Source organism: Palaemon carinicauda, chromosome 22 (assembly GCF_036898095.1).
Source record: "Palaemon carinicauda isolate YSFRI2023 chromosome 22, ASM3689809v2, whole genome shotgun sequence".
Classification (NCBI taxonomy): Eukaryota; Metazoa; Arthropoda; class Malacostraca; order Decapoda; family Palaemonidae; genus Palaemon; species Palaemon carinicauda.
The window spans coordinates 14,443,415-14,458,414 of NC_090746.1; the positions used below are offsets into that span (position 1 = coordinate 14,443,415).

Consider the following 15,000-nt stretch of genomic DNA (forward strand, 5'->3'; position numbering starts at 1 on the left):
TTCTATTGGGACAAAAAGTTAGATTTGGTCAGTTAAAATCTCTCCTCCTCTTTTACTAGTGACATCCCCATCCAGCTATCATTTCCGATCTTTGAATGACTCTATTCCTGTCTGATAAAAATCGTGCAGATCATTAGGGCCACTTACTAGGACAGGTCAACGCCTTACAACCACATTCAAAAGATCCCGGTATGTTATGGCAGTCTTGACTGGCGTTACAAGGGTTGCTCGCGCATTCATCGATGTCTGAAAAGGAAAAAGCAAATCGAGAATTATGGTCATGAGGTAGATCATCATCGCTCCTGAAGCCACTAATTATCAAAAAATAAAAGGAAACTTAAACCTACTGTAGTTAACACACATTCTCAATGAATGTTTGTAACGAAAAACATTAAGTATGATTGTATATGCAAAGTATATATATATATATATATATATATATATATATATATATATATATATATATATATATATATATATATATATATATATACGGACACTGCATATATGGACATACATACATATATACATACATACGTACACAGACGTAATCATATACATACATATATGAAGTACTCACACACACATATATATATTTATATATATACACATATATATACATGCATATATATATATATATATATATATATATATATATATATATATATATATAAGGAAAACGGATAATCAAGCATAAATATTGCCTGATAAAGAACCTAGAAGGGGTTTCTTTATAGACAAACCTTTTAAATCTTTTAATTGCTCTGCTCTTAGTAGATACTTATCAGTCACTACCGATATCTCCGTGGTTATGGTGTTCGGGTCACATCCATCAATCAGTGGTCTTCCAGCTTATAAGATTAGGATCTCTTAAAGGAAAAGTCCATTTGATCTTCGTTCTCTCCAGATCATGTAGCACTTCCCTTATTACATTAAAGGCAATGATTTCTTTAGCTTCCACTGGTAGTTTTTCAACCATAAAAGTTTAGCAATCTTCTTAAAATTTTTCTTCTAACACATTTGTCGAAGTCGTTCTAGAAATTTAGGTTTTCCACATTTTTCTTGTGCGATTCATCCTTCTTTGTTTATTCGACGTGCTGTTCTTTCAGGAGCATTTGTGGCTTCAGATGTGCGGATACTGTACATGCTTTGGCTACATCAGTAAAAGGGCATCGGTTCATCTTCTCCTTTGTAAAATACTCGTACACTGTGTACTGTATCCCTGGAATCGGACGGAGATCACGAGTTGTGAAAAGTTTCCATCCTTTAAGTGTGATAGCTTATGCAGCCTCCAGCATTGCATTTTACACTCCACGATTAACCATCCAGGGATTAAATATGGCTCATTGATCTTTGCCTGATACATTTGCCATTGTGACCTCCAAGATGTACTGGTCAATCTGATTTCAAACTTCCTTCTGCCAGAGTGTTATTAAGACGTGGCAATAAAATTGGCAACCAACCTGGGATTACAATTTCGAAAAAATGTAGTTGGTTCCAATTATCATTTTAAAAATGAAAACCTTGCCTTATGAAATATATATGCTCGGCTAAAATAGAGAGAGAGAGAGAGAGAGAGAGAGAGAGAGAGAGAGAGAGAGAGAGAGAGAGAGAGAGAGAGAGAGAGAGAGGGGGGGGGGAGAGAGAGAGTCCGGATTTAACCTCTGGTTAATCCTGTGAGATTAGTCAAAAAGGAAGACATCTGTCATAAAGCAGCCAAACTTTATCAGTTTCACTCAGTTTGGAGAATGGCTCGTGTCTACCTACAGTGTTCATTTTTCCTTGAAGTAGTTGAATTATTTTGACACGAGTACGCCATACATTGGGTCAGAACTCATCTCGGCAGCCACGACAGACTGGTTTTACTATAATGAAATAACTTAGACGTAATGGTTTAAACGAAAGAAATTTGGTAACTTACCTTCACAATTCCCGCCTACATCAATGAATCCTTCTTGGCATTCACATGTGTAACTTCCTTCGATGTTGTTGCATATTGCACTACCATTGCATACTACATACGGACATTCATCAATATCTGTGGAATAGATTTACGTCCCAATGATGATGACGAAGTCACACAAACACATGGAGATGTGATGGATGAGAAAATGATAACTTTGTCTGTTTTGATCACAAAAACACATGGAGATGTGGTGGATGAGAAAATGATAACTTTGTCTGTTTTGATCACACAAACACATGGAGATGTGGTGGATGAGAAAATGATAACTCTGTCTGTTTTGATCACACAAACACATGGAGATGTGGTAGATGAGAAAAGGATAACTTTGTCTGTTTTGATCACACAAACACATGGAGATGTGGTGGATGAGAAAATGGTAACTTTGTCTGTTTTGATCACACAAACACATGGAGATGTGGTAGATGAGAAAAGGATAACTTTGTCTGTTTTGATCACACAAACACATGGAGATGTGGTGGATGAGAAAATGATAACTTTGTCTGTTTTGATCACACAAACACATGGAGATGTGGTGGATGAGAAAATGATAACTCTGTCTGTTTTGATCACACAAACACATGGAGATGTGGTAGATGAGAAAAGGATAACTTTGTCTGTTTTGATCACACAAACACATGGAGATGTGGTGGATGAGAAAATGGTAACTTTGTCTGTTTTGATCACACAAACACATGGAGATGTGGTGGGTGAGAAAATGATAACTCTGTCTGTTTTGATCACACAAACACATGGAGATGTGGTGGATGAGAAAAGGATAACTTTGTCTATTTTGATCACAAAAACACATGGAGATGTGGTAGATGAGAAAAGGATAACTTTGTCTGTTTTCGATGCTTCAATAAGCTTCTCGGGGATCTTTGATGGTAACATTTTTAATACTACTTTTTTTTCCATATTCGAACGTGCAATGTCCACCGTAAAATCTCGTCATCATTGTGACAAAGCAGAATAATTAATTGGTAACTTTTATTTCTAATTTCATTGATAGCATGTAAACAGTGAAGAAATAAACGTTGGGTCTGGTTTTAGAAACTAATCTTGTTGAGATGTAATCTTTTGGAAATAACTTTATTGTTACCACTATCCAAAGACCGACCTTTATACCCCTAAGTTCTATAAAATCATCCTTTTTGATATGAAATCACAAAGATAACAAGAGACATTTGTCTCAACAAGAAAACTCCCTAAAAGATTATAGAATCCAATTTTTGGTTAAGGAAGCGCAAACTTTAGTCATGTACAAGAAAGGTATCAACTGAAAGACTTGATTTTCCTACTGCCAAACGTGATATTGACCGACTTAGAACTTACCTTGACAAAAGCCACCAATATCCTCGAACCCATTAGTGCAATTGCACAGGTAAGTGCCAATTATATTTATACATGGGCCGCCCGGACCACAAGGATCCTCTGACGCCTCCATACACTCATCAATATCTGGTGAAAGTGGAATTGTTTGAGAGAGAGAGAGAGAGAGTCACGTAATAGTAAGAAATATCAGGTAATTAATGAATAAATGCATTTATAAGAAAGCATAGTAATGGTCCCCACTCCGAAGCATATTAATAGTTAATTTTTCTTTATTTTTGTACTCCAACAAATCAAGTACCTTAGGAAAGATATACATACTTTGCCATCTTGATTTAAAAATCTGAATTCAATTAATTGTAGTACATTACATACTTTAGGTCTGGAAGTAGGATTTTGGGATTAAAAAGAATAGACAAAAAGAAGGGATAAGAATTTAATTGGGAGGATAACCATTAATGATATCATCTATTTAATCACCCGAGACTGATGGCGAAACACGGAAAGGAAGTAGCCCAGATAATAAGTTGAAACTTGATATTGAGTTTAGAAAAAGCTTGCGGGCCATCACTTCGGTATGTATTTTTCATTTTTGTTTAAACTGATACGATATCACAGTAGAAAGCTATACATTTATTTAAGGCCTTTTTAATTCATGGTAGTTGATATTTGTTGGGATTGCCTTATATATAACTATCACGTAAAACTTTGAACTTACAATATCAAGTTTCTCTGTAAACGATGATTTTGCACAGGAAAATTTGCAAACTTTATACACTTACTTTAATCACTATATATATATATATATATATATATATATATATATATATATATATATATATATATATATATATATATATATATGTGTGTGTGTGTGTGTGTGTGTGTATATATATATATATATGCATATATATATGTATATATATACATACATATATATATATATATATATATATATATATATATATATATATATATGAACATATATCACAAGCACACGTGATTTCAATCAATGTAAATATCACCCACGAACGGTATTTAATACCGAATTCTATCTTGGGAATATACATATCCACTAGAAGCTGTTACCATAAAATGAATTCCAAGTAGATATATATTCCCAAGATAGAATTCGGTATTAAATGCCGTTCGTGGGTGATATTTACACACACACTCACACACACACACACACACACACATATATATATATATATATATATATATATATATATATATATATATATATATATATATATTGGTTTGGAACTTTTGTTCCATTAAGTATTTTTTTATTCATATATCATGAATAGAATATCAATACTTTATTACATTGATTATAAAAGAGCATGCATTATAATACACAAAGCATATGACGTTTCACCTTTTACACTTTTTTTTTGTAAAACTTAAGCTTGAGGAGAATAATTTTGGTACTGGCTAAGAAAAGTCACACAAGATAAACCTTTGCTAGTTCAAAGGAGTGTCTTCAAAACCATTTTATGAGATCAAAGCATATTCTTTTTTCTTTAATTCTGTTACTAATAAAATTTCAACATTCTTACCATTTCTATCTATTGACTCATTCAATATAATACACAGAAATATGGACTACTACAGCAACTGTTTGTTTTCGAGAGATTATGCAATCCGTCACTAAGACTTATACATGAAGGACTCCGCCTTTATGATAATTTCCCGAAGGACGGAAGAACAAAAGGGCACGAGGGCAAAGAAGGTCAAACTTACCCTGACAAACATCGTTGTCTAATGCATATCCTTCAATGCAGTTGCACTCGTAACTTCCGGGGGTGTTCACACAGTCGCTGTGATTCCCACAGATTAATATAGTTAAACATTCATCAATATCTGGAGAAAGGAAAACGCTCTATTAAATATGAGAGAGAGAGAGAGAGAGAGAGAGAGAGAGAGAGAGAGAGAGAGAGAGAGAGAGAGAGAGAGAGAGAGAGAGAGAGAGAGAGAGAGAGAGTATGTTTTGGACTAAAGAAAAAGGATCTTAAATTGGTGACAGCGGAATGATTATCTCTCGTGACTGACGAATGATAATTCCCAAAGAGAGGGAACAGTAATCTCCCAAGACATTGGAACAATAATCTCTCTTGACATTTGAATGACAATCCTCTAAAACACAAGAATAGTAATCTCCCAAGACAGAAGAATTAGAATCTTCCATGACAGGGAAATGATTTTCCATGACAGATGAATAATAATCTGCCATGACAGAGGAATGTTAATCTCTCTTGATAGAGGAATGGGGATTTCTCATGACAGAGGAGTGATAATATCGGTTGACATATGGATGATAATCTTATATGGCAGAGAGAGAGAGAGAGAAATGGAGTCACAGGGGTGACGTAAAACTAAAACTATGCTAAATATACGATGAAAACTAGTTCTTACTTGGATAAATACAGGATTAATTTGTTTCCATTTAGTTTCTAACATAAACAATCAAACGAGTGATTGTCGATTTCGATTTAGAAGGTCATTGTCATGGTAGTTGACTGCTAAATAGTATACAAAAAAGCCCCTGTTCTTTTACCCCTGAACACTTCCGGCAAATTACAAACTCAAGAGTTACGCAAAACTGTTATTGACTCTCTGCGTAATGAATGGAAGTCCCAGGATCAAAACTTACCTACACAAGCACCGTTCACGTCCTCGAACCCAGGATCACAGACACATTCAAAACTACCGGGAGAATTAACACACGTTGAGTGTGGCGCACATGTATCCACAACCGCGCATTCATCGATATCTGGTGGAAAAATGAAAGGTACGTTAACAATTGATAGATAGATGGGTACTCAAATAGATAGCTAGAGAGTTATACAGACAGATATATACATAGATTAATCAACTAAAACTTTCTTCCTTTCTTTATCCATTGACTAATTCAATATGATACAGAAATTTGGTCTACAACAAATGTCTGTTTAGGAGAGATGACACAATCCGTCACCAAGATTAATACATAAAGGACTACGCCTTTGTGAGAATTCCCTGAAGGACGGAAGAACAAAAGGGCACGAGGGCAAAGGTCAAACTTACCTTGACAAACATCGTTATTTAATTCATATCCTTCAATGCAGTTGCACTCGTAACTTCCGGGGGTGTTCACACAGTCGCTGTGATTCCCACAGATTAATACACCTAAACATTCATCAATATCTGGAGAAAGGAAAACGCTCTATTAAATATGAGAGAGAGAGAGAGAGAGAGAGAGAGAGAGAGAGAGAGAGAGAGAGAGAGAGAGAGAGAGAGAGAGAGAGAGAGAGAGAGAGAGAGAGAGAGAGATGTGCTTTGGTCTAACGAGAAATAATCTTGAATTGGTGATCTCCAGAGAATGTCAGATGCCGCTGGTAAATAATCTCACATGACAAAGGAATGATAGATTTTTATCGCAGACGAATGATAATCTCTCAGGACGGGGAATGGTAATCTCCCGTGACCAAGGAATGATAATTTTTCATAACTAAGAAATGATAATCTCCTATAAGAGAGGAATGATAATGTCCCCTGACAAAGGAAAAATAATCTCCCATGAAAAAAAGAATTTTAATCTCTCATGACTGGTGAACGATAATCTCCCATGACAGAAAAAATGATAATTTCCAATGACAAGAATGACAATCTCTTGTAATAAAGAAATGATGATCTTCCATCAGAAAAATTATAATCTATCATGACTTGGCAATCCTCGTCGTAACTTATCACGCCAAACAGCAAACTATTGAAGTGTTCTTTCAATGACCCTAACTAAGTCAGTGTTGTTCAAAATATGCAATAGTCGGCATGATTGGAGAATATGATTGATGATTGATAGTCGGTTTTTTTTTTTCCCCACATTTGCTGGTCTGGTCTGTTTTAAGGTTCCATTTAACTAAATTGTCACCTGTTTTGGCACTCCAGCTTTAGCTCTGTTGAGAGCACACCAATCACGTCTGGGAAGTAATGCCCCATCAGCAATTTTTTCAGTGAGGTTTGCACTGTGAAGTTTGGGGTTAGTCTCCTGTCAAAATCCGTCCATTGGTCCAACCTATTATTCTGCGCGATGGTATTTGGGCTGAGAGTCCCTCCACGGGGGCAAAGCTCTCCCTTAATTAAGTCTAATTGAAAGTGACACGTGAGAATGTAATGTCTTGAGTACAAGATTTGTTTGATCTTTTCAATTTTTGTTTTGTGAGCCTCCTGATTTCTGGTGGTTGGAGGGCAATACCAGTGATTTTGTAGAGGGTGTTAGTGGCAAGGGAACGTTGTGTCCCAATGATGACTGCATGCCTTGTTGAGCATATGATCTTATTTTCTTGGCATGCAACTATCTGCTCCCCACTGATGCAAGTATTCGTCTGGGGCATAGCACATGGCTATGGTAGTTGTTCTTAGTATATGAACATTGGCTCCCCACTTGATTCCTGATAGTCCTTTTACCAGAAAATTGTGAGAGCCAACATTCCTTAAAGCTTTGCAAATGGGTGTAAAATGACTGAGTTTTATCCAGTGCTACCCTAAGTACACTGGAAGCTGGTGACGTTCTAGCTCTTCGCCACACCAGAGGGTTTTGAATTTGCGATTGGCTTCTCTGTTTCTGAGGTGGAATACAAACACTTAAGTCTTGAGCAGATTTGGATTCAAGGTCCAGTTGTCATAGTGCTGCCCTATCTACTCCACGGTAGCTAATAGTCATGCTTCAACGTTTTGAAAGGTGATGGCCTGTGTGGCAAGACATAGACCGTTTGCATAGATGAATGTACAAACGTTTGGTTGGAAGGTTTGATCATTCTATTGAACAGCGGTGGTGCAAGGACTGAGTCCTGAGGTAGGTCATTCTTTTGTGCTCGCCATGTGCTTTTAGTGCCATCCAACTCTACTTGTAATGTGTGGTTTTCTATGAGGCTTCGGATTATATCCAGTAGAGTCTTAATTTTTAATGTTTTGGATAGTTTCAGATGTAGACCTCTGTGATTGAGTGTCATATGCAGCTTTTAGGTCTAGGAACACAGCTCCAGTGATTTGTCACTATTCAAATCCTTTCTCTAGATACTAGATTAGCTTGAAAATCTGGCCACAGAAAGAGCATCCTGGTCTGAACCCAGCTTGGTATGGGGTGGGGATCTTGTCTATTATGTTTGAAATTCAGCTTAATATTAATTTATCATAGAGTTTATAGAGAGCACATAATAATTATATGGGCCTAAGGCTCTTTAGGTTTATTGGGTCTTCGTTTATTTTTGAGAGGGCAACTACTTTAATCTTTTTAGTTTTTAGGTGTTTTCTTGGCAATGATATATGGTATATAATTTTCACTGTATAAATTTGAATAAAAACAACAATTCAGATATTGAGTGTTTAGAAAGAAATTATTTAGATGCATTCCAATTACCTTTGTCTTCATAGTAATGTCTTTGAATAGGACCAGAGACCCAGCTGGATGAAATGGGATCTCTAATCTTCTTTCATAGCATCAAACTTACCTACACACATACCGCTTACATTCTCGAACCCAGAATCACAGAAGCAATCAAAACTCCCGGGCGAATTAACACACATGCTGTTTGGCGGACATGAATCATCATCCATGCATTCGTCAATATCTGGGGAAAAGAGGAAAAACATGTTAACAATTGATAGATTTACTAATAGGTAGATAGACCGGGTTGGGACTTTCGAAGTTCAAACATGCAGCAAATGTTTATGTTGAACAGATTGGCATAAGTCTCTTCTTAGTATATATGAGACGAATTTGTTTTAACGTGGTTACCGATCTTAATATACCTTAAATTTCATTGATTATATCTCATATATAGTCAACTTATTTCCTTGTTTCATTTCCTCACTGGGTTACTTTATTTACTGGAGCTCTAAGGTTTAGAGCAGGCGTGGCCAACCTTTAGTTTCCCATGCACCAACTTATTTTTTCACTTCTAATTCAGATGCGCCATACAAACTTTAACCCCCTTTTAATCCTTTAAATATGATGATTTGGACATATTTGACGGCTATACATATAATCATTTCACACACACACACACACACACACATATATATATATATATATATATATATATATATATATATATATATATATATATATATATATATATATACATATATATATATTATATATATATATATATATATATATATATATATATATCAGTATGATTTTATGAGCAGGCATGTTTTCTCTTTTATTATCTCTGGGGTATCGTGCAATGCAGCACTGTTGGCACATGCGCCATCGATTGGCCACCCCAGACTTTTTCCAACTAGCAATAACAATTAGAGAACATTAGAATTGCTGAAGCAATGAGTAATAACAATAAAACTTCACATGTTCTAATAATAGGGATGGATAAAAAGGAAAACAGCTAGGCAGAATTGAGGGAAAGGAATGAAGGAAAGAAGCAGGACAAGAAAGAAAGAAAAAAGCATGGCAGGCTTAAAGGAAAAGTAGCAGTGTTGACCAAAGGAAAAACAGCAGGGCAAGATGAAATGGAAATACAAGAATAAGAGCAAAGGAAAAAAAGCAAGGCAGGATCGAAGGAAGAAAAGCAGTGAGGATCGAAGGAAAAACAGTAGGGTCAGAACGAAGGAAAAAGGCAAGGCAGTATCAGAGGATCGCAGGAAAAAAGACAGGGGAGGATTGAAGGGAAGGAAACAGGGTAGAATTAAAGAAAAAAAAAGCAAGGCAGGATCGAAGGAAAAACAGCAGCACACGTTCGAAAGAAAAAAAAAAGCAGGGAAGGATCAAAGGTAAAATAGCAGGGCAGGATCAAAGGAAAAACAGCAGGGCAGGGTTAAAGAAAAAAAAAGCAGGTCAGGATCGAAGGAAGAAAAGAAGGGCAGGATCGAAGGAAAAAATCAGGGCAGGATTGAAGGGAAAAACCAGGGCCGGATAAAAAAAAAGAAAAAAAAACAGCAGGGCAGGACTAAAGGAAAAAAAAGCCGGGAAGGATCAAATGATAAACAACAGGGCAGGACTGAAGTAACAAAAGCAGGGCAGTATCAAAGAAAAAATAGCAGGGTCGGATCGAAGGAAAAAAGCAGGGAAGGATCGAAGGAAAAAAGCAGGGAGGATCGAAAGGAGAGAAACTGGGTAGGATCGAAGAAAAAAAAAGGGAACGACCGAAGTATGAAAAGTAGGGTAGGATCGTAGGAAAAACAGCAGGTCAGGATTAAAGGAAAAAGCAGGGCAGGATCGAAGGATGAAAAAGCAGGGCAGGATTGAAGGATGAAAAAGCAGGGCAGGATTGAAGGATGAAAAAGCAAGGAGGGATGAAAACAGGGCAGGGTAGTACTGAAGGAAAAAAACAGGAAGGATCAAAGGTAAAACAGCAGGGAAAGATCAAATAAAAAAAAACACGACAGAATCAAAAGAAAAAAAAAGCAGGGAAGGATTGCAAGAAAAACAGAAGGGTAGGGACGAAGGACAGAAAGCAGGGTAGGATTGAAGAAAAAAGAAGAGCAGGATCAAAGGAGAAAAAAAGCTGGGCAGAATCGAAGGGGAAAAAAAAAAAGAAGGTAGTATCGAAGGAAGAAAAACAGTGGAGTTTCAAAGGAATAACAGCAGGGTAAGATTGAAGGAAAAACCAGAGCAGGATCGATGGAGAAGCAGCAGGGCAGGATCACAGGAAATAAGTAGGGCAGCCCTGAAGAAAAAAAAAAAGCAGGGCAAGGTTGAAGGAAAATCAGCAGTGCAGACCAAAATGAAAACAGGAAAAGGAAAAACAGTTGGCAAAAAAAAAAAAAAAAAAAAAAAAAAAAACAGCAGGGAAAGTTTGTATAGAATGTGACTTCATTCGAAACCAAAAAGTGTTTTGGGAATAAGACAATTTTCAGACTACATTGAAATACAGGTTTGGGAACGCAATCAGATTTATTTTTTTTAGCTGAAGCTTCACTCACCCTCACAGGTATCATCTATTCTCTGGAATCCTCCAATACAAGAACAGTTGTAACTGCCGGGGGTGTTTATGCAGATGGAATTCACACCACATAAATCGGGAGTGTCAGCGCATTCATCTACATCTAGTGGAAAGAGAGAGAAAAATATTTATGTGAGAAACTTGAATGAATTGAATAAAAAAAAAAATACCAATTTTATGAAAAAAGGTAACTGATATCATGCATTTTTTTAAAAATATTTCTGATCTGTTTCCTAGTTTGACTAATATAGGTTGGCATTTTTAATTATTTTCTTTTTTTCTTTTTATCACATTATTTTTGATACTGGAAAATATCAAAATCTGAAATTTCTTTCGATAAAAAAGAAATGTATGAGACCTTCAAAATGTTAGTTTATAACCAATTTACTTAACCACTCGCATGGAGTTTCCAAATATGACATTTACATTACATTAAATTTACCTTAGTAAATTCATTTACGAGACTGCTTTATTTTTGGTACCAAATCTCATTCACACGGTCAAATTAAGCAGTTTAGTATCAGAGGCTATAATGTAAATGGTTTTCATGATGTCTGTATTAGTGGTCTGTTGCAACATGTAAAAGGTAATGGTACTAAATTTTATTTAGAGGGTCTCATTGAAATGGTTCAGTATTATTTCTATATCACGGATCTATTGCACTATGCAAAGTGTATAATACTGAATCTTACTCAGCGGGTCTCATGAAGATGGTTTTGTATCATGTTTACATCACAGCTCGGCTGCATTATGCAAAGTCTCTGGTATTAAATCTTACTCAGAAGATCCTATTCAAATAGCTTAGTATCATGTCTATAGTATTGCCCTGTTGCAATATATAAAACCTCTAGTACTAAATCTTTTTCAGAGGGTTTCATTCTAAAGGTTTAGTATCATGTCTATATCCCTGCAGTGGTGCAATATGTGAAGCCCTTGGTACTAAATCTTACTCAGTGGTTCTCATTCAAATTGTTTAATATGTATTTATCACTAAACTGTTGTAATAAGTAAACCTTGTGGTACTAAATATTATTCAGACGGTATATATCAAATGGTTTAGTATATTGTCTAAGTCACTACAGTGTTGCAATACGTGAAGCCTATTGTACTAAATACTACTCAGGGGGTCTCATTCAATGGCTTAGTGTCATGGCTTTATTACAAGACTTTTGAAATATCTGAAGCCTATGGCACTATTACTCGGATGGTCTCATTCAAATTATTTAGTATCCTGTCTATATCACTGCTCTATGCAAAGCCTATGGTAATTAATTCTACTCAAAGGGTCTCCTTCAAATGGTTAACATATTGTCTATATCACTGCACTGTTGAAATATGCAAAGCCTCTCGTACTAAATCATATTCACAGGATCTCATTTAAGTGGCTTAGTATCATGTCTATATCACTGCATGGTTGCAATATGCAAAGTTTATCGTACTAAATTTTACTCAGAGGGTCTCCTCCTAATGGTTTAGTATCATATCTATACCGCTGCACTACTGCAATGTGTAAAGCCTATGGTACTAAATCTTAATCAAAAGGTCTCATTCAAATTGTATATTATCTTGTCTATATCACTGCTTTCTTGCAATAGGCAAAGCCTATTGTACTTAATCTAACTAGAAGAGTCTCTTTCAAATGGTTTAGTGTCTTGTCTATATCAATGTTCTGTTGCAAGCCCTTGGTATTAAATCATACTCACAGGGTCTCCTTCAAATGGTTTATTATCATATTTATATTGATACACTGTTGTAATACGTGAAGCCTCTGTCAGTTAATTAAAGGAAGAATCTACCCTCAAATTACCATATCACTTATGTAAATGTTTATATCCCTCTAAAACTAATGGCAATTCAGCAAAACATGCACATGACTTCCATGAATGATGCGCTTGGTTATCTAAAGATTATCTTAGAGAAATTTGCCGAATTTGTCCGCCTAATCTACCTTCTCTTAACAAAGCTTAGACTGAATTTCAGTGATTCTTACCTCCACATTTCTGAAGACCGGTTCCGCAGAGGCATTCGTATCCCAAATCTTTGTCTTGGCACGTTGTATCGGCGGGACATTCATGTTCTCCTGTTTCACATTCGTCATGTAACAACTTAACTGTAGATGATATGGGCAGAGGATTACTGTTCGTGTACCAGACACCTTGAAAAATACTTCAAGGAAGACAGAAATTGTGTATTTCATAGAATAAAAGGAGAGAACTCTTACTTTTAAGATGACTAAGTGTATGTCCGGTAAATTTCTAACACTGATTTTTCAATAACTTATTCATCAACAGAGGCAAGGATTCTTTTAAGATTTCCAAATGAGTCATGGAGCTTTTTTTTTCGCTAAGTAATATCCAAAATATAAAACCATTTTGTATGAAATTCTGTCAAAAGATATTGAAGCATGTTCATATGGACTTGTTCAGAGATATAGAAATATGTGTTCACAAGTTATACATTTAGATAGTACACCTTACCTGGTACACAGCAAGAGCAGTGGATACTTGTACATTCATTGGGGAATACTAAGCCATCACAGTCTTCCACTTCTTTATTAGAGATACAATAGCCTTCGTTAGCAATACAGTCCTTTGACGCTTTGCACGCGTCTATACAGTTGCCAGAGGTACAGCCTAGAAAATAATGCATATATATATATATATATATATATATATATATATATATATATATATATATATATATATATATACATATATAATTTATATATATATATATATATATATATATATATATATATATATATAAGGCTGAAAAGATGCAATCACTAAACATATTAACTTGGAATAAGTCATAAATGAATTCCAGTGAATATATATATATATATATATATATATATATATATATATATATATATATATATATATATATACATATATATATGCACACACACACACACACATATATATATATATATATATATATATATATATATATATATATATATATATATATATATATATATATATCGAGTTTGGTACTCTATGCCATTGTGGTTGATATTTACACACACACGCTCACACATACACACACATATAAATATATATGTGTATATATATACATATATATATACATATATATATATATATATATACAGTATATATATATATATATATATATATATATATATATATATATATATATATCTTATGAAGCTGGCCTAGTCTAGAGTAAATGTAATAGTTTATTCATAATTTATTTACATATTTCATTTGTGCATTGATGAGATCAATGGCCAGCCTGTAAGGTGAGTTCTTCCCATGAAGATTTAAGTTTATTATATAAATTACTTGACACTTTCGTCGTTAATTTCATAGTATTCTTTATTCAAGGCAGTACAGTATATGTAAATTCACGTTATTTTTAAGAATTAAATTTTTATTTCGCATATTTTTGTTACGAAGTCTTACGTAATGTGTTTGAGACTGTTATATAATCCATACGAGATATGAATAAGGGCTTTGGTAATGTTCTTTTATATTTCTATTAGGTATTGCATCATGTTTGTGAGAAAATGCGCAACTCTTTGGTCTGTCATGTGCTCTGGAAAATTCTTGAAAAACCAAGGGATAGATATCATCTCTTTTTTTATTTCAAGGACAAATGGTGGGCAGAGCTAACTGACTGAGAGAGTCGTCTCTCGGTTGTGTGAGTACGCGTATGAGAGAACATTACTTCGTAACTCTGAAGCCATAGACCAACCCCCCCACGCTACCATATCTCGATCCTGGAACCTTCTGG

General features: G+C 35.1%; 2 protein-coding genes across 2 annotated transcripts in view; both read right to left on the minus strand.

Moving 5' to 3' along the window:
* LOC137616767 (fibulin-1-like) overlaps window positions 1-3,419 on the minus strand; it is a 6,250-nt gene extending 2,831 nt beyond the window's left edge. Inside the window, exons 1-3 of the mRNA XM_068346766.1 lie at window positions 3,299-3,419; window positions 1,922-2,038; window positions 148-246 (exon numbers count right to left, since the gene is read on the minus strand). Coding sequence (XP_068202867.1) covers window positions 148-246; window positions 1,922-2,038; window positions 3,299-3,410 — 328 coding nt within the window. The 5' untranslated portion in view covers window positions 3,411-3,419. The remainder of the gene's footprint in view (window positions 1-147; window positions 247-1,921; window positions 2,039-3,298) is intronic.
* Window positions 3,420-3,648: 229 nt separating this feature from the next.
* Window positions 3,649-15,000, minus strand: part of LOC137616768 (adhesion G protein-coupled receptor E1-like) — a 15,933-nt gene continuing 4,581 nt past the window's right edge. The window contains exons 3-10 of the mRNA XM_068346767.1: window positions 13,719-13,874; window positions 13,232-13,351; window positions 11,222-11,344; window positions 8,788-8,907; window positions 6,365-6,484; window positions 5,952-6,071; window positions 5,042-5,161; window positions 3,649-3,677 (exon numbers count right to left, since the gene is read on the minus strand). Of these exons, the coding sequence (XP_068202868.1) occupies window positions 3,649-3,677; window positions 5,042-5,161; window positions 5,952-6,071; window positions 6,365-6,484; window positions 8,788-8,907; window positions 11,222-11,344; window positions 13,232-13,351; window positions 13,719-13,874 (908 nt within the window). The remainder of the gene's footprint in view (window positions 3,678-5,041; window positions 5,162-5,951; window positions 6,072-6,364; window positions 6,485-8,787; window positions 8,908-11,221; window positions 11,345-13,231; window positions 13,352-13,718; window positions 13,875-15,000) is intronic.